At 37.7% G+C, this 25,571-nt stretch overlaps 1 protein-coding gene across 3 annotated transcripts in view; it reads left to right on the forward strand.

Annotated features, from left to right (window-relative positions):
• Nucleotides 1-13,032: 13,032 nt before the first annotated feature.
• Nucleotides 13,033-25,571, forward strand: part of LOC128733050 (cellular tumor antigen p53-like) — a 38,485-nt gene continuing 25,946 nt past the window's right edge. The window contains exons 1-6 of one of the 3 annotated variants that reach the window (XM_053826621.1): nt 13,033-13,255; nt 14,445-14,531; nt 16,037-16,073; nt 24,113-24,512; nt 24,572-24,913; nt 24,973-25,359. In XM_053826621.1, coding sequence (XP_053682596.1) covers nt 14,485-14,531; nt 16,037-16,073; nt 24,113-24,512; nt 24,572-24,913; nt 24,973-25,359 — 1,213 coding nt within the window. In that variant the 5' untranslated portion in view covers nt 13,033-13,255; nt 14,445-14,484. The remainder of the gene's footprint in view (nt 13,256-14,444; nt 14,532-16,036; nt 16,074-24,112; nt 24,513-24,571; nt 24,914-24,972; nt 25,360-25,571) is intronic. The other 2 variants (XM_053826623.1, XM_053826622.1) reach the window with 2 other exon arrangements.

Here is a 25,571-nt window from a genome sequence, read left to right on the forward strand (position 1 = left end):
GCATAGATTAGCGACGAAATCAATATTAAAAAGTCGCAAAAGTTCTTGGACAAGCTTTATTAGTTTAGTATGACTTCATTTGCACGATAAGCAGGACTAAATAGATTGATTACATATTCAAAATTACTAAATCATTCAATACAATAATAAAAGGATGCAGCATAATCATACAAAAACGAGCTGTAAGCTGCAACATACTGCACAACTGCAATAAAAACCGATAACGGTCTGAACAATAGTGAACAGGATTACAACATTACCGAAGTTAATTTTTATAATAAAAACTTACTTAAAAATATTTTTGGCTGCGTTTATATTATGTTGATTTAGAAAATCGAATGGAACTCCAAAATCCCAAGGACTTAACCAAAGAAATGTCCATTTTCATTTATAAGATTGCTGTTTATCTACAAATCTATTTTGTTTTCTAACTCAACCATACCATTCATCACAGAACAGAAATGGAAGAATAAATCTACAGATATTAGACTTTCTTTCAAGGAAACACACGATCGCACTCAAAGCGTGCGTTTTGTTCATATTTCTGTTATTTCTTTCTATGCGAAAATATTCCAAAAGACAGAAAATCGTCTCTGAGAATCTCTTACTCTTACTAATTTTTGAACGTCGAGTTGCTAGAACTTCCACTTCTGTTCTAAGCGTCTATAAAAGCGATTTGCAAGAAATGATTCATTTCTATTGATTGCTTTCTCTACCATATCAAGGCCATTCTTGATCCAGTAGTACCGTGCTGAATTCAACTTAACTCTAACAACTTCATCATATGTGTTTCATTTCATTATATATCGTGATAAATTCATTATATGCTCTATATGATAAATTTAAATTTATTGTTATTTTCACTCATGTTACTCATATTATTAACATACTATTTTGGTACTACAGGTCGGACGCGATTATAAACAGACTCGATTATAAATGATTCGATTATATTCAATTTTAAACTCGATTATATTGTCAATTGCAAGGAAAATTGCCCAATCAATAAGTGTGCAATCGCTCATAAAAGTGCTATTTTAGCTTAAATCGTTTCGGTCTCTTCGGCGCGCTTATTGCTTGGAAGATAACGAAAAAGTGCGCCGAAGATACCGAAACGATTTAATGCAAAATAGCACTTTTATGAGCGATATCGCACTTTCGATAGTACGATTTTCCTTGAAATTGACAATATATAGCCAAAAAATAATTGCTCCGATTTTGTTAGAGCTCGCTCTATTTTTTCTTTTTTTTTTGAGTATAAACCCGTTATTTTTTATTTGGCTCTTAGCGTTGCTCTTTCTGAATTATGGTGGTTTCTTCATAACTTTTGAACCACTGCTCCGATTTAAAGCGTTGATGCAGTAAATGAAAGGTATTTGAATGAGCTTTCTAGAAAAAAAATATTGAGGTAAGAAGGTAGTTCAGAATCGCGGGCCACCCCAGGTTTCAAATAAAAACTATTAGTCTTATTATTATTTTCTAAAAGAAAAAAGTACAGCGAGTTTGAAGAAAATCGGGTAACTTTTTTTTAAAGTACTTTTCTGCGGAATTGTACCTATATTCATATTCATTTTTAATGTAAGAAAGGTATTTTCTGCCTTTAAGGTGAAAGCCAAAAATAAAATTTTTCTTTCACATTTAAAAAAAGTCAAAATGATGTATATAAAACAATGAAAATATTTACTACAACTATATTATAAGCAGTGAAAAAATTTTGGCGACTATATAATCGAGTCCGACCTGTACCTATATAGAGTTAAGGAGGGGTAAAAGTGCGATGGGGCTAAAAGTGCGATTCAATGATTTATCGGTGCAGATTGCGAGTACATTAACTACATTGGCATGGATGGGTGACTACTTTGACAGCTTGCATCTAACGCAAACTTTGGTTGCTTACGAAGCATAGTTGCTGAGTTATGTGCAAATGTTATTTTAGGGCGATTTTGATGTAATTTTTCGTCATACGGCAAATACGATATCAACAGGAGGATATTACTTGTTGAAAATATGTAGCAGCGTTTTACATCACTCACATATCTGTTTTGAAAATACGGTGAAAAAAATTTACAAAATATATTTCGCTTTTCCGTAATTTAATCTAACCCCGTCAAGCGCTTAGCGGGGTAAAAGTGCGATTCACGGACGTGGCAAAAGTGAGATTTATGGACGAGGCAAAAATGTACAGTATCCCCCCGCTAATCCGACACCCAATAATCCGACGACTCGATAGTCCGGATCTCGCTAATCCAGAAAATTCCGAATTAAAACGTATTGTACTTGACTTCTTTCAATCGAACACTACCTTCGTTTGGCGTATTCGTTAAAGTCAGAATGGCACTCTTTCTAACTAAATGGAAATGGTACATGGTGCTGCTTCTAACTACGTTCACTTTTGCCATGGCTATAATATTTTCATTGCTATTCACAATAGACTGATGTGCTTGCGCTTATTTCGACACTAACTAAGAATTTTAAACTATTTTGTTGACGAAATTGAGTATTACCGAGTATAAAACATAGTTATTGCGTACTTACGAAAAATATTTTCAAAAATTTCCGGAGTTGTTTACGTATGTGCTTGCGCTTATTTCGACACTAAGAATTTTAAACTATTTTTTTGACGAAATTGAGTATTACCGAGTATAAAACATAGTTATTGCGTACTTACGACAAATATTTTCAAAAATTTCCGGAGTTGTTTACGTATGGATGTAAACAAAACCACATTTCAAACTCACGCTGACGTCAGTTTGACTGTCGGATTATCGAGTCAAAATTCGCTAATCCAGCTATAAATTTGTCGGATTAGCGGGGCGGTACTGTATAGCCAATTATATACAACTTTAGGCACTATATTACAGGTACTAGAAATGGAAGATCTGCAGAAAACTGTGTGCTCTTCAGATGTTGGCCGTAGGTAAACAATGTTTTTCCGAAGCTGAAACAAAAAACACACTTTGGAAAAGTTTCGTTCTGACGGAGGCAATACACCAGCGCAAAATAGAAAAGGTGAAAATTGAGAATATTCCTTACCAAAACATACCGCAGATTGGAGATAATATGGTTTTGTTAGCTACTGTTGTGCTAATTTCATGGATTCGAGCTTCGCACTTTTGCTCCACTAGTGGGGTAAAAGTGCAAATCGGTACTTGATCAGAAGAAAGAATTTATTTTGCAAAACACTATTACCGCAGATGACTTATAGTTGAATATAAAGACACTATACGCTATAAAATATATTATGTTGTTGTCCTTTATATCTCACGAAAATTGATGACAACTTCAAACATCGCACTTATGCCCCGCCCTACTCTATTTTATTTGGAATACTATCCACCACCTTCGCGCGCTTAATGGCAGCTAGTGGGTATAGTTTTCGACAATGTTTATTTGCTTTTGGGAATTCCGCTCACGTATGCTTGAAAGTTCTACAATAACAATAATTGTCTCCTCTCTTCCGCTTTTTACGGCGATCCTAATGCATTTTAACACATCAGCTTTGCATAAAACGGTTGCCGGAGTCACTAGTTAGCTAAATGTTTTGAAAATTTCCTTTTCTATGCATTTATGTAGCCGAGAAAGACGGAAGAGAGGAGACGCGAAGACAATCTCTCATTGTCGCTTAGGTCTATTTGAAAATTTACCCGCACGGAGAAAAATGTATGGTAAAAACAACCATATTTTAGGTTTCTTCAACCAGATTTTCGAATTGAAATATGCATAAATATATATTTGGTTACTTTGACGAACCGCGCTGCTTGAAACTAACATAAATATTAGGTTGTTTTTGCTGAATGAATTAACTTCGATTCAATAAATATTTGGTTGAAGTAACCAGATTTTTGGTTGTTTAATTTTGACAGCTGATGTCTTTTAGGTAATATTAACCAACTTTATAGTTTAATCGAAACAGATTTTAGTTTTAAACAAACTGATTCATTTTTTAAGTTAAACATTGGAACACACTAATATTGTTGTTGAAAATGAACCTTGCAACGTTAGATGTAAACAAATAATGTTGTTTGAAACAACCAACAAATTTATTGAAACAATTTTTTTTAAGCAGCATAGGTATTGCTGTTGCAGTTGAAACCCATAATAATCGACGTGCGACATTCGGTTTTATTTTTGTTCTGTGTGTCGTAAGTTGTGCGCTATTTAGCGCATCGATTACAGCGCACCACTACTGGCGTACTTTCGACACACAGAACGAACCAGAAACGCCGCCGCCGATTACTATACGGTTTTCAACTGCATCGGCAATATTTTCGGAAGACGAGATAATTTCATGAAAATAAATTATAAAAAATCACCTAAATATAATTGTAAACACTCCCGAATTGATTTTGAAATTCTATAAATAGTTGGCAATCCTCGAACTCATGCAAATTGAAAACAGGAATGCCGAAACGCCACACGTCGGCAAAGGCATCGTTACACTGACCGTTCTTGGTGTCCACCAGCAATTTCGTATGCAGCGAGTCCAGCTTGATTTGCTCCGATGGCAGAACGAACGTTAGCTGTAGCTTATCGGTATGAAGGTCGAAGGCGAGCATTTTGGGAGTAAATATTTGCTGCAGAACCGTTAGTGTGTTAATAAGTCCGGCGTCCAGAATCCACAGTCGATCGCATTCATCGACGTCAATTCGGTACACTGGAACCAACTTGCTTCAGCCCGAATTCTGGGAAGTGGTGTGAAAGGTCCAGTCCGGATACGGATTCAAGGGAACACTGGCGTTTTCTACCGGAAATTCGCAACAGCGCAATCTGCTTAACGTAATGGTACAATCCCTTGTAAAAAGCAGAACAAAAACCTTCAATTTTTAGGGATATTTCAACCGGAGCAAAACCTACTCTGTCCGTATTCTAGAAAATGAGTTCGGGATTATAAATGGAGTAGTCCAGCGATTCAATGAATAGCTTTAGCACATCGAACATCCGCGTAACTGCTCTTCCGATGGTCCATTGCCATTCGACTGAGAAGTGGCTTCCTAAAAATGTTTCAAATCATATTAAATTTGAATTCCCATTTTCTAAAACAAATAGCCTACGAACCTTCTGTTGACTTTGGCTTATCTAATACTGATCTGCCAGTGCTATCCTTGATGCATCTGGGCTGCAATACAACTGGAAAGCTAACGGTGGTGTAGTTTGGTGATTCTAATACCTAAAACAGATACGGTTCAAACCAAAATTGCTGTCATGTAATTGCTCTTTACTAGTCGTACTTGAACTTACCGGAATCACCGGAACGGACGCCGATTGTCGGCTGTTAGCACTGAGACGCAACCGTGTGGTGACTGTTGGAAATGCGACCGATCGTAGGGACGAAACGCGAACAGATACTTCTCCGTAAGACGTTTGCCATTTTTCAAACGTTATATATTTACGGTTGATCAATGCACTCACTACAACTTCCAACCATTAATAGTTTTCAAAGCGTCGAGTTTTTTTTCAACGATTCATCATTTTCTTAATTGCTACCTGGTTCGATTGATCTCGATCTAGTCGCGATGCAAATGCAAGTGAAGTGAAGTGTCAACAACATAATCAAAATTTTAGTTTTGCTTCAACTATATTTATGGCTGTTTTAAACTAGCCTAATTTTTTCACCGTTGGTAAACGCAATCTAAGAACAAGTTTGTTTTAACTTATTTTTAAGGTTGGTATTTGCGTAACGATAAATTTAGTTTATTTATACCAACATTCTACGTTGATTCAAACTAACAGCACAATTTGAAATTGGGTAAAATTAACTGCATTTTGCAATCTAAATTTTGGTTAAAATAAACAAGTTTATGGTTGGAAAAGGCAAACTTTTAGGTCCGATCAACTGATATTTAATTTAAAAACAACGCGACTTAATCAAGTTAAAATAATGTAGCAAAGTTGTTTCTTTCAACTAGATTAGTGGATTTATATCAAACAAATTTCGATGTTACCGTAACCAAAATTTTTGTTTGAGCTTCAACCAAATTTTTGGTTATTTTAAACTAGCCACATTTTTCTCCGTGCGATAATTAAGGCTGGAAATATCAACTTGACGTGAATAAAGTTGCCAAAGGCATGCTAACGTTCTCCGAAAATTGTACCCACTAGCCGCCATTACGCACGCGAAAAGGTCGATATATTTTGGTAAATCGTATATTTATTGAGTATATGAACATCTATGAAGATTCCGCGATGTAACGTACCCATTTTCACAATCGTAAGAACATGGCCAGGTGTACGGTGTACTTAGAGGGTACACTGTATCTGCCACCCATGGTGTGTACGGTCGTTTATGCTATGCTATGCGATAGCGATGATCAAAAAGGTCAAAAAGGGACAACAACAGTGACTCGATTCTGTTTCTTTTCGTATGGGAAAGAGGTACAGTAAAGAAACTGACTAAAGAAAAGACATTGGAGCTCACAGCTCAGTCACTCGCGGCCTCCTGTCATCATTAAACCTGATTTGCTCAACGATGATTGTTGTGCGTGACTCTGTTTAAAGTTGCTAGGAAAAGTTCGAACAATATTTTTTCGAGTTCAACATTTAGGCGATTTTATGAACTGTACGATACAAATTTGATTGCCTGGTGTTTTCGTTAGACAACACGGATCGATTTCGTGATGATACGATGATATTTGTTGCTGTTTGCTTGCAGTCATTATTTTCTGTCGCGTTCATCGACTGATACTCCGCAAATTTTCGAGCAAAAGATTCAGAAGGTTTCATCGAGATTCATGCGCACTTGGTTTCGACGAACCGAAAATGAGTTACCTGTCACTTCTTTAGTCAGTTTCTTTAAGGTACAGGCTTGGCATACACTTTTCGCCTCGATTTTGCTCTTTTGATTACTGCATCTCACTTACTTACTTACTTATGAGTCCATGTCCGCCGGTCCGGCAGAACAAAGGGATGAAATTAGAGATCTCCACTGCTGACGGTTACCCGCCATGGCTTTTACCTGTCGCCAGGACAGGTTCTCGTCTACAGCCCGGATGTCGTTGGCTAAGCTCCGTCTCCATGAGCCTCTGGGTCTGCCTCTTCTACGCTGTCCTTGTGGATTCCAGTCGAGTGCTGCTCTGCAAACCTCGTTCGCTCCTTTCCTCAAGGTGTGTCCGATCCACTTCCACCTACGCTCACGAATTTCTGTGGCTATCGGCCGTTGATGACACCGACGATGGAGTTCCTCATTGGATATCCAATTATCAGGCCACCAGGCACGAATAATATATCGCAGGCACCGGTTAATGAATACCTGCAGTTTTTGCGTTGTCTCCGCTGAGACGCACCACGTTTCGCAGGCATACAGCAGTACGGATTTAACGTTTGAATTAAAGATTCGGGTTTTCGTACGTAGAGTGATCTGGTTTGAGCGCCAAATGTTTCGCAGACCTGCAAAGGCACCCCTGGCCTTCCTGATCCGTGTGGCTATATCAGTCTTGGTACCACCATCGGGCGTTGTTTGGCTACCAAGATATTGAAAGACGGCTACCTGCTCAACTTGTTGTCCCGCTACTGTAAAGTTGGTGGAATTGTCAGTGTTCACTACCATAGACTTAGTTTTCGCTACATTGACTGTGAGACCTGCTGCCTGGGAGCTCTCGGAGAGGTCATCTAACTTGCTCTGCATATCGTTTCGGCGTTGTGCGAGCAAGACAATGTCGTCGGCTAGGTCGAGGTCATTTAGCTGCTCCATCGTTAGAGGATTCCAAGGCAATCCTCGATTTGGTCTACTGTCAATTGCTCCAACTAATATCTCATCCATAACGATGAGAAACAGAAGCGGTGATAAAATGCAGCCCTGTCTCACGCCAGCAGTAACCCTTATGGGGTCGGACAAGACGCCGTCGTGCAAAACCTTGCACGAGAACGCCTCGTACTGAGCCTCGATGAGATGGACTAGCTTATCTGGAACTCCTCTACGCCTAAGTGCGCCCCAGATGTTTTCGTGATTGAGTCGGTCGAACGCCTTTTCGAAGTCAACGAACACCAGCAGAAGAGAGTCCTGGAATTCGTTGATCTGCTCCAATATAATGCGGAGCGTTGTGATATGGTCTACACATGATCGGCCAGCACGGAATCCAGCTTGCTGCCGCCGGAGAGTAGCGTCGATCTTCTCCTGGATCCGGTTGAGGATTACCTTACAGAGTACTTTGAGAGTAATACAGAGCAACGTGATGCCACGCCAGTTACCGCATTCCGTTAGGTCTCCTTTCTTAGGGACTTTGACCAATATGCCCTGCATCCAGTCCACCGGAAACGTTGCGGTTTCCCAAATATTGCTGAAAAGCTGATGCATCATCTGGGCTGACAAAGATGGGTCAGCTTTGAGCATTTCGGCTGAAATACGATCTATCCCTGGCGCTCTATTGGATTTCATACTCTTGATGGCTGCTACAATTTCATCCAGCGATGGCGCCTCCGAGTTCACGCGATTTATTCGACGAACTGTAGGCGTCGTACGCTGCTGGTTTTGTTGGTCTCTGACATTTGAAACTCGGAAGAGTTGTTCAAAATGTTCAGTCCATCGCTTAAGCTGTTCTGTACGGTCAGTCAATAGCTGACCAGCTCTGTCCTTTAGCGGCATCTTTGTATTCATCCTGGCACCACTAAGGCGGCGAGAAATATCGTACAACAAACGGATATCACCATTGGCGGCGGCGGTTTCTCCTTGTTCGGCTAGGGAGTTAGTCCAGGCTCTCTTGTCCCGCCTACAAGCACGTTTAACAGCCCTCTCCAGTTCGGCGTATCGTTGACGGGCAGCTGTCTTAGCCGATCTGGTCCGCGCTCGCTCAATGCCGGCTTTCGCCTCTCTCCGCTCGTCGATCTTCCTCCAAGTTTCATCCGAAATCCACTCCCTCCGCCCACTGCGCGCTTTGCCGAGGGTTTCATCACTGGTCGTGATGAAGGCGTTCTTGATGCCGGTCCATTGCTCTTCGACGGTTCCACCAGATGGCAACTCCGAGGCTCGAGATTCAAGTTGTTCAACAAAGGCCCTTTTCACCTCAGGATTCTCCAATCGGCGGACGTCGTAGCGGCACCCAACTTTCTCCTCCCGTCGTTGGACACGTGCGACGCGCAGACGTATTTCAGCGATAACAAGATGATGGTCGGATGCAATGTCAGCGCTGCGTTTGTTGCGTACATCAAGAAGGCTCCTTCTCCATTTCCGGCTGATGCAGATGTGGTCGATTTGGTTTTCTGTTCGGCCGTCGCGGGAAACCCACGTGACTTTATGTACTGGTCTATGGGGGAAGAGCGATCCACCAATGACCATGTCGTTATTACCACAGAATTCTGTAAACAGCTCCCCGTTTTCGCTCATCTCTCCTAGGCCATGGCGTCCCATGACGCGTTCAAGGTCCGCGTTGTTTGAGCCAATCTTCGCGTTGAAGTCGCCCATGTGAATTTGGATGTCCCCCTTCGGGATTTTCTCAACCACGCTGTTCAGCTGGCTGTAAAAGCTCTCTTTCTCCTGCAGGTCGGCAGCATCTGTTGGCGCATAGCACTGGATTGCCGTAAGGTTCCTAACCCGTGTTCTAAATCTGGCAACGATTATTCGCTCATTTATTGGTTCCCTTTATTGGTTACTGCATCTCAGCTAAGCAAAATTTGAAAAAGTGATGTATGGGGCATTTGTAGAATTTATTATTATCTTCAATATTGCTGAAGTAAGCATTACTGTGCATTTGGTATTTATGGCGCTATAAGGCTGCTACCCTCTTGGTAGCAAAAAGAGCGCTCTTTTTGCTACCAACGGCATTGCTGCCCAACAGCGCCATCAATACTAAAGATACAACTTCACATGCTTCAGCTTTATTATAGATAATTACAAGCTCTACAAATGCCCCATATATCACTTTCTGAAATTCTGCTTGGCTGAGGAGCAGTAATCGAAAGAGCAAAATCAAAGCGAAAAGTGTATGCCAGCAAAGTGAGCAGATCGCTAGCCACTACTCGTTCCTATTCTTACTGTGGCCAAACGCTACCCTCAGTTTTGGGCACCGCTAATTCGCTAACCGATACAATTTGCAGTTTTTTATTAAAGGACATGTAGGGTAACCAACGTATTTTGGACCCCCTCAGCAGCTGTACATAATTTGGACACTTACAGCAAAATCAAATGCAAGTGTCCAAATTATGTACAGCTGCTGATGGGGTCCAAAATAGGTTGGTTACCCTACGTGATTCATATGGCTTCCCTTTCTGGTTGTACTATACGTAGTAAATCATCCTCAGCACTTCAAACGCCGCATGATTCATCCTCACACATATTTCACATATTTCGCTCAAAATTTTCATCCTGTTCCAAATTCAAGCACATATTTTGAAAATTTGCTGGTATTTAAGCCAGCGGAGACGAAATTCATTCTATACCTTGGTGACAAAGGAATGCATCTCTTTTGTTTACTGTTGTTGTTTGCCTCATTTTCAAGCACCAATACACACATAACTGGAAAGCTCTATATCGGGTGCGCTGTCTAGCCAGTTCGACACACGCAAGGAAGAAGGAACTCCGACAAGACGATGCTATTTTCTGCCTCCTCCTCCTGTTCAATATAGGTGAACAAAAGCTCCATTCGACAAGTAGTTGGCGCCGCGGTAAAAATGATGTTATTTTTATTTCAAGCTGTCAAAACACATAGAAAACTAAAATCATAGAAGCGATTTTGAATTTTTTTAAAAATACGCACACTGGAATCAATCAAATGTTATGGTTGGGTTAGAAAACATATATACTTACTATAATTTTTATTTGCCTGCATTTTATTTAAAACTATCCAGCTTTTTACGCGCTATAATGGCGGACGCTATAAATTGTGTTCGTAATATGCGAACAATCTTTTTGACAACTCTGCATCCATCAAAACTGGGCACTCTTCTCCTGTACGGCAGTGTTACTCTTTCTTTCGTTTACGTAAAAGAAGGAGAGCAATTGTTTTGTTTACATTTCGCACATTTTTGCTTTCCCTCTTTGGCGTAAACGAAAGAAAGAGCATGGTAGTGTTGCAAGAGAAGAGTGCCAGATTTGATGTATGCAGAGTTGTCAAAAAGATTGTTCGCATATTACGAACGCAATTTATAGCGTCCGCCATTATAGCGCGTAAAAAGCTGGATTAAAGTTTTATTACATAATAAATACTAAACAATAAGGACATTGATTCGCCTATAGGCGAATAAACGCAAAACTAATGAAGCCCATGCGGCTTCTACATTTGGCTGTCCGAACTAGGAAAATGATCAGTTACAATTTTTCGCTGGACGGATATAGAAATCAAAACATTTTTTATTTAAATCTCAGTAAAATGAATATTGCGAACATTAAATTTTCTGCAGTGGGTTAGAAATCTTATTTACTAGCTAGCGCACTGGTGGTTGCAAATGAAATGTGTACTTAGGACAAGTAAATTGAGATCCGGATTTAGTTTAGGTGTGTATTATGGTTATGTTTATAGGTGCGGGACCGAAAAATTTAAATCCAGATATATTCATGAAAGTGTTCTACTTAATTGTTTAAGGTAATTTTAATGGTTTTAAGCGAAATTAAAACAATATTTCATCCAAGGCATGCTGAATCAATGTCCTTATTGTTTAGTATTTATTATGTAAAAAAATTTTAATAGTTTTAAATAAAATGCAGGCAAATAAAAATTATAGTAAGTATATATGTTATTTTCTAATCCAACCATAACATTTGACTGATTCCAAAGCGCGTGTTTTTAAAAAAATTCAAAATCGCTTCTGATGATTTTAGTTTTCTGTGTTTTGACAGCTTGAAATAAAAATATCATCATTTTTACTGCGGCGCCAACTACTTGTCGAATGGAGCTTTTGTTCACCTATACCATATACAGTGGACCCCCGTTCGTTTGAACGATTCCTCATGCAAACTAACGGGGTTACTTTTTAATTTGAACAACTGGTAACCCGAAATATGCTGAAACCTGTGTGAACTGACCGCCTTACTCTTTGTTATTGTTTTGGTGGTTTGTTTTAGTTGGCAGTTGCAAGTGCGAATATTGCATTTTCCGATCGGATTTCTATCTTAATCGTTAGGAAAACGAATTGTAAAACCGATTAAACACGCTAGGTCAGTATAAACAAATCGTGTTTATGTGCATTGTCTGCATAAACAAATGATGTCATGTTGAGAATGACATTTGAACCATTTTTAATTTGCACGTGCAAACCAACGGGGTTCAAATTAAAAAGTGTTCAGATTAAAAATGGTCAAACGAACGGGGGTCCACGGTACATTACATGTTAAAAATATACAATAAATACATGTTATATATAAATACTCAGAGGTAAGAGATACGCGGAAGCAGCCATCTTGGGAGCCAATCGAGCAGCGCGAATTGTCAAAAGGGAGCCAATCGAACACGCATACTGTTTGCTTAAATGTTCGATTAACAAGTATTGAAATAGTTATGAAATCTTCTTAAGCTATTGTCACGCACCTTGAATATTATATTCGGACACAGTGTGTACACACTTAACAAAAAGCACCGAATTCGGTAAAACAGCTGTACGTTCGGTAAAAATTTCGATGGTGCCAATCGACGTTTACAGATCATTAGTAATGTTTGGTGCAATAAAAATTTTACCAAACGTTCAGCTGTTTAGATTTCGGTAAATTTTACCGAATCGTTTAAGTGTGTATAAAGCTTTGCAATGCATTTTACACTGATTAAGTTGAAAGATATATCGCTCTATTGTGCAAAATTGATGTAAACAAAACAGAAGCGAATCATGTTGAAAACAATCAAGTCACACTGGTACAGCATTTTGCTCCGCAGCAAGTGCTGGTAGTTTTCGTACACTGATGCCAAATCGTTGGCTTTAGTTTTCGCGTATCTCTTACTGTGAGTATTTCTAATGTTTATAATGTTCGTATACTATTTTTTCTGGCATTACTGGTTCTATGTTCGAAACATTCGAAAATACTGGCATCTCTGGTTTGCGCACAGCACGCAGGCACACACAGATTTCTTGTTTCGTATTTCGTTCGTTTCGTCTGCGGCCGTGTACTAGCCGGTTGGTATTTAGCCGTTTGTCTGTTGAAAAAGAAAATTCACTGAAAAACAGTATATAGTACATAGTGTAATTTGTCAGATTCAGATCTATTTTGTCTATTTGTCATTGTGTGTCGAAAAGTGGTTTTGTTTTAAGTGAAAACGGCGTTTAAAAGTTGGACTGAAAACCAACCCGTAAGCAAGTGAAATATTTGTACCGTTTCCGGTTAGTAGAGTTATATATTGTGGTAAGAAAATTTCTATGTATTCTGAAATACATAATATACGTTTAAGATTACTAATACAGGATGTTCTGAAAAAGTGAGGTTATGACTGTATTCATAAAAAGTACTAGGAACTTTGGCTGAACCGGTATCTGGGTTTCAGTTTTTCAACCAGAAGAAACATTTTATCAAGCAAAATAATACAATAATTTAGTACTAGGTATTTCACTTGTTATTCATTTGCGTTAAAGAAAGGGCCCGCGAACGCCTTCTGAGAATCAGGTACTTCTTCTTTTCAAAGCAAGTTCTTTTGATTCCCGTGTTTCGTAGAGCATAGGTACCTAAGTCGGTGATTCTCGCGATTCTGCTTTGTACCGATGTGAAGAAAAGCATAAAAAACTTGTTTCTTAATATTGCAGCGATTCACCTACACATTCATAGACACATAAAATTCGTTGCCGCTTTCAATAGCAAGATTTAAAAGAATCCTTAAGACCAAGAAGAAGTAGGTAGATGAAAATGAAATATGAACTCACTACGCGCCGTATATCCTAAATGAAAGTTTTTCAAGTATTGTGTTGTGAGATCACAATACAATCATCGAGTTTTGCACATGTTCGCCATGATCTATTTGAATTTGATTCGTTTTTCTCGATGCATAACTACGCAATGGGATTATGTATTTGTTGATGATTCATGCAACATACATAGCCAAGGATTGTAGTGCAAAACAGAATGATACGAGAGGATAGAGGTCAGTGCAAAATTTAAAAACGCACGGCCAATGAGCTTTGAAAAACAGGTCGTGCCTTCTTTCAACGAACAAGCAGCTCTCCAGTTAGAAGTAAAAATAATAACACGTGAAGAAAGCTCTTCTTTGTCCATATCGTAAAACATACGATGGATCCTGCTCGAATGGATAGATTCAGTTTGATTGTAGCCAGCACCGTGCGCGGTATGGTCGAATTACTTATTACAAACTTTTGTCAAGACTCTGTTTTGTAACTTTTACCTCTTAACAAACCAGTGTAAAGTTAAAATGTATTTTCCAGACTGTACTGTTACTAGGTAAATATAATGCGAAGGTGAATTTTAATTATCTAGTAAGACATAAATTTGATCAACTTCGAATAAGATTGCATCATCATGCAATTTTTGATTTATTTTTTCCATGGGAAATATTATATTCTAACAACTTTCTTGTATATTTCAGTCAACAAAACTGTTTTCTAACAGTGCGGAAAACTTTCGATATGGTTGGTTCGCAGGGGACCTCCCAGTTTTATGGCCAGCAGATCCCGTAAGTATATTTTGTTTATCACTATTTTTAAATTCGACAAACTGTCGAAATATATTTTCCCATACGAATCTATCAGTAAATTCCCTGTTTTTAATTATTTAGTTTTTATATTGCTTCCATTATTCTGCAAAAAAAAGCAACACTTAGGAGTGTCGATCGATAAATTATTTCTAGGGTTTGTTTTATATATAGGAATATAGATCTTACGTTGAGTGTTTGTAATGAGTAATTTGTCTCTCTTCTATCTTTTCTCTCAAATTTGTGATTTTTCTAGGAAATAAAAACCCTAATTTAAATATATTTCTGCTACGTCGTTATTTATTCAGTCAAATGTTTCGCAAACAGTTCTTTAATAAAAAATGTTTAGTTATAATCAGACGTCAGTGAATCTGATCAGTCTGAACGTCAGTCTGAATTATAAAAATAATATCTAGATAAATTATCTAGAGTAGCACGAATTTTGTTGTACAAATTGTTAGCGAAATCAAATTATGTGTCAGCTTCAATAGGTATTCAATTTCTTATAATCTTATATGTAAGGTCTACACATGCTATCCACTACATGAAAAAACGTGATCACACGATCACTTAGGACCTACACACTTATGCATACCTATGTCATTTTATTCTTCCAGTTCTGATATGCGTGTCATTATTAAAATAAAATGGCTGCTAACTTATGTAATCAGAACAGGATTTTATTTATAAATTTCAAATTATGATTCGGATAATGCTGTTGTTAAGACGATCTACATACATAACTGTACAATTCAAGTCGTTCATTTTATTATTGATTGCAAGAAAAATTTTACATTGATAAGTGCCCAATCGCTCATTAAAGTGTTATTTTAGTTTTAATCGTTTCAGCTCTTCGGCGCAGTTTTTCGTTATATTCCAGGCTATAAGTGCGCCAAAGACACCGAAACGATTCAATCTAAAATAGCTCTTTTATGAGCGATTGAGCACTTCTGAAAAATATTTATATTGCAATCAACAATACCTCTTATATAATAACTGCACAAAAATCAAATTCGTAGCTTTTTGTGATAAATAGCGCAAACTATGATATAGAAATATACAAAACATTAGGGTGTAAGTCCATATGGTTTGGCTCCGTCAAAAAAATTTGCTCAATAACACGAAAGAATCACGAGAATCCGATCTGTTAATTGGAACAAAAAATGAACTTTGAAGCGCACGAACGGCACGTATAGTTATTTGTTTCTCGACGTAGCGCCAGTTGTCCAGTTTACTGAGTAAACAGAAGAAAAAACCATTTACTTAAAAGTGAAGCTCTACCATTCTGTTAGGCTACTCGATGGACTTTTCAGATTATTTGAATTATTTCTTAAAATGTTATAAACTGACTCTTTCATATTTACATGTAAATCAATGCGTCGAAATTGTAAGCTCTTAAATCTTGGCTGCTACTGCTTAGAAAATTTCCTTCAAATGTAAATAAGTAGATCATGCGTTAATTATATTTTTTATTTCTTTTTCTTTAGTGATGATAGCGATGCAGTATTACTGGCACAGATTCCGGTGAGTACAAACATTAACACAAATCTAATTAACATTTCTAATTTCATGAAAAATAATAGGCATGTTTCCAACTCAGCAAGGCATCAATTTTAAGCAAGAGGCGTTCCACGAGAATTGCTGATTAAATAGTTTATTCACTTTTACTTAAGAGAAATGCAGCTTCGCGAAATCGAAAATTTGTAGATTTGTAGTATTTTACTGAATTACCGCGACTACATATTTTGACCAAACCTCGCGTTTTTTAGTCTTGACCTCGAAATGCGGTGCTACGCTTAACAAGTTGTCGTTGTGACTCCTACCTTTTGTGCAATGCTGGAAGGTGCATGGGTCGAACCAAGTTATAATCTGAGATTATAACCGGATTCGAACCCACAACACCCGCCAGGGCATTTCCCTACTGTCCCTTCATCAATTGTAGAACCTCCGTTTCAAAAAATATTAATATTGTTTTGAGGTTTTTGCCTTTCTCCAGGAAATAGACGCAAATGACTACTTCTTTTTTCACTTTGTGACTTGATGAAATATAGTTTTTTATCTTCCAACAAAGCGCTGTGTGTTTTGAACGTACAGTAAAGATTTGTATAACGCGGTGAATGGTGCTGTACGCCCATCGCGATATCTCAGCTGTCCATTAACCAATAAAGCTGATTTTAGAAACATTGTTAGCATGTGGTATAACCTAGTCAACTACCAAAAATCAACTCTATTGGTTGATGGACTGCTGAGATATCGCGATGGGCGTACAGTACCACCCACCGCGTTATACAAATCTTTACTGTATATCGTTAATTATTCCTTTGTTTTAGTCTAATGTTAAACAAAAAGATACTTGAAATTATTCCCAAATGTGCGGTCGCACTTCTAATACCTATATTATCGCGAAAGTACCAGTAGCTGCGCACTGGGTGATATTTTCGTCGATCTTAGCGAATTTAGATTGATATTTACTTTCTTTGTTGGCTACTTACCGTCCCAAGACATAGATTACTGAACAAAGTTTCTTCAATTTACTTGGTTGTCGGCGACCGCTCTCCAATTCCTTGAGTCGTCTTAATGGCTGCGCTCTTGGTCGTCTTGTTCCTATCGGATTTTAATCAAACATCATCTTTGCAGGGTAGTTATCACGGCGTTGTATCAGCTCCCGATTATACCTAGCCTCGACTATCATTAAATTTGTTCATATCGAAAAAGGGTCTCGATTTTGGCACGGTTTCGTTTTTGGCAACATAGGCAACACGCTGTATAAACAAAGCTCAAAGTTGCTATTTGTTAGCTTATAAGATGCACTAACTGTGTACATGAACCAAACGATAAAAAATAATTTCATGTCAATGAACTGACGCAACTTTGCAAATCCATTTTTCCTACTCTAAAAGTGAAATTACTTTTCGATCATATAAAAACAATCAAAACAATGATATAATAGATTTAACTTAACTAAACAATAGATAAACGTCCCTTCTTTAAAACGGCATTGATTACAAATGGTTATGTTACCACAAAAATGCGTTAGAGCTGTCAAAAGCGCGATGCGCAGAAGTGTTGCAAGTATCCCGGGAGGATGGTACATACGTCATGACGTAAACTATTTTTGGAAAGGGAGGAAGTGTCTAATTTGTAATGCGAAGAGTGATTAATTAAAAATTAGAAAAAATAGATAGACTACCTAATATAGCGAGCGAGTGGCGAAATGAACGTTCACTTAGTCACTAAAGAGGTACTAGCATTGTAGCACCGTAAATACAAAAGATACAGCAATACTTTGTTCAGAAAAGTTGTGGATAATAACTAGTACTTCAATCGTCATATATATAACTTTTTCAAATTCTGCATAACTGAGACGGTACTGTCAAATGAATGTGAATTGAGTCAAAGTCAGCTCCCCCTTCTGTCACGTAGCTAAGTATGCATCGGTTTGCTCGGGCATCGGGTTGGATGAAAATCGTTGTAATGCAAGATGTAATGTAATGGTTTAAATGCAAGAGAAACGCAACCCCTTTTACTTATTTTGATCTCGCTCACCCTTGTTAGGGATTCTCCCCTTGTGTCAACTTCCCAGTGCTGATTCCTTAATGTCAAGGATCATGTGTGCCAAGCTTGATGAAGAATTGTCCAGGCATTTCGGAGTTAAGGCCTCCCCCTGTAATGAACCCCCTTTGTTCTTTGTCAACCCCCTGAGTTCTGATTCCCTTAGGCTAAGGAACATGTGTGCCAATTTTGATGAAGAACCGTCCAGGTGTTTCGGAGTTATGGCCTCCCCCTATTCTTGTCAACCCTTTAGTGCTGATTCTCTTATGTCAAGGAACATGTATGCCAAGTTTGATAAAGAACCGTCCAGGCACTTTGGAGTTATGGTGGCTCCCTTTTATATATATAGATTGGAAAGCACTAAAAATTTTGTCAATTGATAAAAAATTGATTTCCATGCGCCTTTTTTTTTTCAAACAAATCATAATTGATCAACCAGAATTCGACCAATTTTCTTATTTTAGTGTGCTGTGTAATTTTTGTAGACACTATTTTTTGTACTTATTACCAAAATTTTGATTCACATTAATGTGTGAAAACATGATCACCCTAATGATGTAAAAAGATAGAAAATATGACTATGATTAAACATGGCAAATTTTAAGCAAAAAAATCCATTATATTAGCTCAAAATTTATGGAGGGGATGATATAATCAGAACAACTGATTTGAGCACGTGTTCACGCCAAATATACCCTGACTTACACTGATTTTTTGTGTTTATTCATCGAAATTTTTGGAAGAAATGGCAATGAAGAATAAAGAACAACAATTCCAACATGCAAACAATCCATGTAAGGGTTCAATTTGCTGTGCTGGCATACAAAAAGTAACAAGTGACTGTGTGTAGTGTAGGAGCATGAATATAGAGGTCGACATAGAATTACGCAGGACACCGATTCTAGTTTCTGATCATAAAAAACAAGTTGACGCTAGCGTTTCATCATGCACTATGCGTGAGAGTATGCTTGAAATCATCAATGTTTCCCTGTTGAATACAGCAGATGTCGTTACTTGGAAACGCATATTTTATGTACATATTGAAACCAACCCAATTTTGCGCGACAATAAATTTACTCGGCGTAGCAACAGCACTCTCGTGCATCTCAGTTTCTTTGTGTGTCTATCGCTAAAGGCAATATAACGTTTGAAACCTGAAGCAACAAATAATTCGTAAACATTGTTTTTACGTAGTTTTTACGTGTAGACGCGATAAGCGTCTATGTCACGAATTTTAATTTCTTTGATTTGAAATTGTCGCAAAAATATTCAGCTCTCGGCTCGCACGGTATCAAAATCACCTTCCCGGGCTCACGGAAAAATGGTTGTTAGATGTAAGATGTAGTTTGTTTTTCATCAAAATTTGTTTTTTATCAAAAATCAAGTAAAATGTAAAATGTGATTAATGATTTTTTAGGTAGGTCACATATATAACTGAGAATTTACTACCGCTAGAAAAGCGCCTTCTCTTGGAAAGCAAAGATTCGTCTGGTGTCCTAATATGTACAACACGATAATACTTGAAATTTATCAACCATATGTTGATGGATTGGATTGTCGAACGAAACTGGATGGTATTCTCCAGCAAAATCAAATTGGCGAAAGAACTCGTTCGAAATAAGTCGTACTAGATTAAGTTCCGTCGGAATAGAGAATAGGGATATAGATTTCACTGCATTGTGGTAAATACATTTAAGGAACGCTTGTTTTTTAAAATTTTACGGAAAAACGATACTATAAAAACGATTACCATTCCTAGAACGTGCAACTTTTACGCTAACGTTGCTCGCAATCTGAAACTATACTGCCGTATAAACTATATAGCTGGAAGACTGCCTATAAGAGCCTATAAGTCCCATCTGCAATATCATCGAGTTGAGAAAACAGCGTTTGAAGCTATTTTTCTTGTTTTGGTTATTTCACCTGTTGAGCCTAGTTTATTCCTAATTTTTCGACATAATATAATGAAATAGACCTTTAACATAACTTCTTTATTATAACATTGCATTTTTTGTGAAAATTGTAAGTGAAAAATAAGGTAGAGAGTGATATGCGATTACTTAGGCCATCGAGTAGCTAAATAATCGCATATTAGCTCTTCTCAATCGCAACCGTTCTGTAATAGAAATAGTTATGCTACGAATAGCATTTTTTCTCAGCTTTCCAATGGTGGTTAAAAACTGAAAATCGGTTGGGGTGCTTATGTTGAAAACGGCGATAAAATCCAATAAAGTGGCTAAATCCAAGATGACCACCAAAAAATTCAATTTTTACTTCAGGAATTTCATCCTATTCTTCTTCTTTAGAGAAATGTGCCATTTGTTAGTTGCAAATTTAGGAAACATCTCATGATATGTTCAATGTTTTGCAAAAAAATTTAACTTTTTTTCTAAAGCATAGGACCCCTTTGTGAACGTGAGGTCCACGGTTTCGAGGTATTAAGAATTCTCATATTTTAACCATTTCCAACCAATTAAGTACAAAAGTTCCAATATTTGAAGACCTCACGTATCATGAGTGGCTCCGTTTCAACGAAAATTACTCAACTTTTGTATGGAATTTCTTTGAAACAATTCTGTATTAATTAACTGATCATTTTTAATAAGGCCATTGCAAATCATATTAAAAGTTTTTGTCACCCCCCCCCCCCCCTTGGAAATTGGCTTGGAAAATCGGGGGGCAAAAAAATAATTTTTAGGATATGAGTCAAATTTCTTTTTATAAAATCAATTGGGTATTTTAGCGGTATTTAAATTCTCGCATATTATGATAATATATGATGTCACTGTAAAGTCACATGAAGACTTTTTTAAATTTGATGAGTGAAAGTAATAAAAAAAGCATTTTTTTCATTTAAAAATTTTTTTTTGGATAAGACGATAGCTTATAAGTAAACCATTTTTCTTCTCAGCTCGCCTTAGACAACACAGTGGATAGATAAACTATGGTCATCAGCCGATACAGGTTTCATATGGGAGCTGTCAAAAGCTCGGTCAAAATGAAGAGCTCTATTAGAAAGATAGAAGAGAGGAAGAGAACTTCTGACATCATTTCAATCAATCGGCTTGGTGGATATCTGTCAAACAGCAAATCATTCTATTTTTGATTTTTATTAATTTTTTCATCAAATATTCACTTAATTAAAATAAAAAAAGAACTGTTAGATTCAGAAAACGACGGGCTATCAAATGAGTTAAAAAAAGCAACTTTTTTGGGAAAATTAAAATACCCAATTGTCTCTACAGTCTGAAAAACTCGAAAAATGAGTCTCCGAGTTGAATTAACACTTCTAGCACGAAACAGAAATGGAAATTCGAACAATGGAATTTCCGAAAATCGTCCAAAAAAATTTTCCTTCGTTTTTGTCTTTTTTCGTATATTTTTGCATAGAAAATAATAACGTATATATTATAAGCAAGAATAGATTCAGTTTTCACGTTTAAACCTTAAATAAAAATTCTTAAAATCCATGTTTTTTTTGCTCGATTAAAAAATTCACTTTGTTTTTTTTCGCCCCCCCCTTCAGTGGCCGAACACCGGAGGGACAAAAACTTTATAAAAGATTTGTAATGGCCTAATTAAAAAGCGTAAAAGTAACAACAAATATTGTTTATATGGATTGAAGAAAAATATCGCAATACCCAGGAAAAACATTTGGTGGGACCGATATGCGATTATTTTTGGATGGATGAAAAAGAGAGAATCTGATATTTAACTCAAAATCGATGAAAATGCACATGGGACTGATATTCGATTATTTGCAGTATACACAAGCTAAAAGACGATGTACGTTGATTGGCTTAACCTTTCGTTACTCGCGCCAATTTTGATTTATAGGCATGCTAAAAGCTAACAGAATTCACTCGAATACTAATGCCACTTGGTGAAAAACTTATGAAACTTTTACCACCATTTGAAAAGTCTTGGTCTGCGGATCAACTTTGCTGAAAACAGTAATTTTCTTTATTGCGGGAATCCCGAGATATACCGAGATAAAGTTAACGGTTCACAGGCGTCGTACAAAATACAACAGCGCGAGTAACGGAGGGTCAAGGAACTAGTGCAAAACATAAATATCATCTACAACACTGTTTCGCCATCGTTAAATTCTTCGAAAATAGTCGAAAGCACCATTTATTTATTATGATAGAATGATTTGAAGTATAATTGGTCGTTGTTAAATTAAACCAGACCAAGTCGCAAAATTAAAAAAAAAGGGTAATGACAGCATACGACCAAGAATTTTCTAAGCTACATTTAACTCTAATCAGACTACATAAATGTTGCAAACAGCCAGAGCTATGAGACGATTTCGAACAGCTGATAGCTATAAACCATACAGAGCAGCCAACTTTGAGCGCGTTTTTCTCGAAATCAGAATTTTGTCACTTGGTTCGGTCTGACTTAACACCGACCAATTGTCTTTCAACTAGCATGTGGAATGCTAGCTAAAAATTATATCGATTAAAAGATTATTATTGTCGGTTTTATCGTTCACTGCATGTTTTCTTTGAGTGTATTTCAAAGTGTGTTTGAAAATGAGGTAGATATTTTCATACAAGTCTTCAGTTTTAAGGCAATTCTTACATCATGTCTTTTCTTAAATAGTTTACTTTTAGTACATCATGTTGGTCTAGATTCGATGTTTAAATGAGAAAATCGATTGAAAGGAAGAGATGGATTTAAGTTTTACATACTTTCAGGATATCAACTGGGTCTAGGTTTAAACGAAATAAATAGTTTCAGACCTGTTGGGACTGACAGATTATGTCACTTTTTTTCTAGAATCGAAGTAAACGAAATAGCAGGTGTATAAGATAGTCGTACCGGGTCTGGGAAGCAAACGCGTGTTTACATGTAACTGGTTGATTCGTTGTTTCTTGATAGTGTCATATATTTATACTTATTTCAATAGTCACTTGACTAAGGTCAATTATGTTCTCTATATCAATCAATGCTTAGAAAAGTTTCTGATTTAGTATTTGTAAAACAATTTTTAAGGATGGAATACGAGGCACGTGGATGTGACACATGATAGTACGCTATAGGCATACAAACACCAATTCTAACAGAGATTGTGTACAGTCAGTCCACAATCATGGGAAAGCAACTTTCTTTATTTTATGGAAATTTAATTGTCGAGCATGGATTTTTAATGCCTGCAAGAATACATTCCGATGACGGAGCAGTGAAAGGCGAAAGAACTTTGTCAGCCTAGGTCCTTATTCTCATTATTAAAGATCACGTTATGATAGAAAATGAACTGTGTTCAAGCTGCAAAATATTTTAGGTACCGAAAATAAAAAAAGGAAGTCGGTAATGTAAGCAGAGAACTAAAAGTACATATCGAAAAAGACAGGAGCACAGAACCAGTGAAAAAATTTAAAAAAATGTTAACAGAAAGAAGAGGAGCTTGATCTTTGTCCTAGAAACGAACATGAAAAGAGACGTTATTTACAAAATCATTTTATTATATCTAAATTATTTGCTGAATCTTATCACCATTTATAGTGAAAAAGGTTAACAAGAATATAGTAAGTAATAATTGCGATTTATTTTTATGTTTGGAACCAACATATGCAATATGCCTACATGATTTCTCGTGATTCAGGTTAGGGCTGTAGTAGACGTTGTGGAAAATTCTAATATACCAGGCATCAAGTACGGTCCGTGTGTCCGATGTTAACACAAGCAGAAAATTGCGCTATTTGTTTGTTAATTTAGCTTGGGCCTGACTGTGCCATTTGTAAATCAGACAGTTACCAAGAGCCGACTGAAACCAAACCGAGACTGCAATGTTCCACGCTCAGTTTGTATCCTTCATTAGCACTTGTTGTTCGATAAACCGCAGTAATTAACAAAAAAATATCAGCTCACCTTACCGGTGTGAACCGGATTAGCTGTTGGAGTTGGAAGCATCCCAATTAAGTAAAGATTTCACAGAAGTGTGTGATTCAGCGTGTGGCATGTGGCTAATATTGGGTTATTTTCCATTTAATTTTTATCCGCAGACCAACGATCTGATGGTTATAGATGGTATGTTTTCCCAGGAGTTGCTCAAAGAAGACATGGAGCAATGCGAGCAACTGGTGCTGCCACCAGCAACTCCGATGTATATGTTAGACCATATGAACAAAACGCCTACATTGGAGGAGTACCATGAGCCAGCGTTTGATTTCCAAGTGGATTTGAACGGAGAAAGCAGTAGCAAATCCAGCTGGATGTTCTCCTCACCGCTCAACAAAGTATACGTTAAGATGGGCCAGACATGCACGTTCAATGTCTCGTACCAGTCGCTAAACTATCAAGATCTTTTCGTGCGGGCTATGCTGGTCTGCTCATCTCCGGAAGATATGCATCATCCTGTGTTTCGATGTGAGAACCACCGGCGCAGTGATAACACAATTCCTAGTACGTATTTAAGATGCAAGGTTCGAGTTTGTAGTTTTATTATTTCTGTTTTTTTGCAGAGCTTCCTGAAGAGTTACAGACTCACGTGATGCGTTGTTATAATCCGTCTGCCCAGTACGTCGGTGTTGAAAGTGGCATAGCCTATAAAGATCGCTTGGCGATATTGATACCGCTCGCATCGTCAACAGTAGATCATACGTCGCTTAGTGTTTCACTAGGTTTCGTCTGTCAGAATTCGTGTCGAATTATCAATCGCCGTCCGACCGCTATCGTTTTTACTCTGGAGGATATCAATGGACGTATACTTGGAAGAAAAGCATTACATTTGAAAGTGTGTAGCTGTCCGAAACGCGATAAGCAAAAGGAAGAACAAGGGCTAGTTCCGACTAAACGCAAGAGCTGTAAGTACCATTGAAAGCATTCTCGATAAGCAAAAAATAAAAAAATCCTTTTTTCCCAGCAGCTGATGCGTTGCAGGTCGCACCAGAGACCAAAGTAGCCAAAACGTCCAGTGCACATCGCCATCCATCTGGCTCGAAGCAGATTTTACTGGAAAAACTGGCTTCTATTAAAAAAGAAAGATCACCCGAATCTTCACCGACTGGAAGAAAGCATCATCACCGTCGTCATCACACTCGTCGTGCACGATCACTAACTCCATACAGCAGCCAAGAGCTGGTCGATCAAACGGCTACCACCATCAGTGTGCCGATGCCGAGTGTACAAGCGGCTGTTAAGGTTGCCGAATACGCATTCCAGGTTGTCGCTGGGGAACTGGTGCGATGCGGTGGTGAGGACGAACGTAAAAACCTTGCCGCATACCTGACTCAAATCCGCCGGCTGCAGAGTAAGTACGAGCAGTATCTTTAAAAAACTATCCCTGAGTTGGATCTGGTCGTTTTTACAAGCTTACTACTTATGCAAGCTGTTATCTAGGTTAGAAACTAAAGATTCATTCTTCCATTCGATATTCGAAGAAAAGCACAACACTTGTTCTGAAGTGGATCATCTATTGTTCATACATTTTCCTGTTTATCAACAAAACTTTTTGAAAAGCTG

The sequence above is a fragment of the Sabethes cyaneus genome, chromosome 1, assembly GCF_943734655.1.
Source record: "Sabethes cyaneus chromosome 1, idSabCyanKW18_F2, whole genome shotgun sequence".
NCBI lineage: Eukaryota > Metazoa > Arthropoda > Insecta > Diptera > Culicidae > Sabethes > Sabethes cyaneus.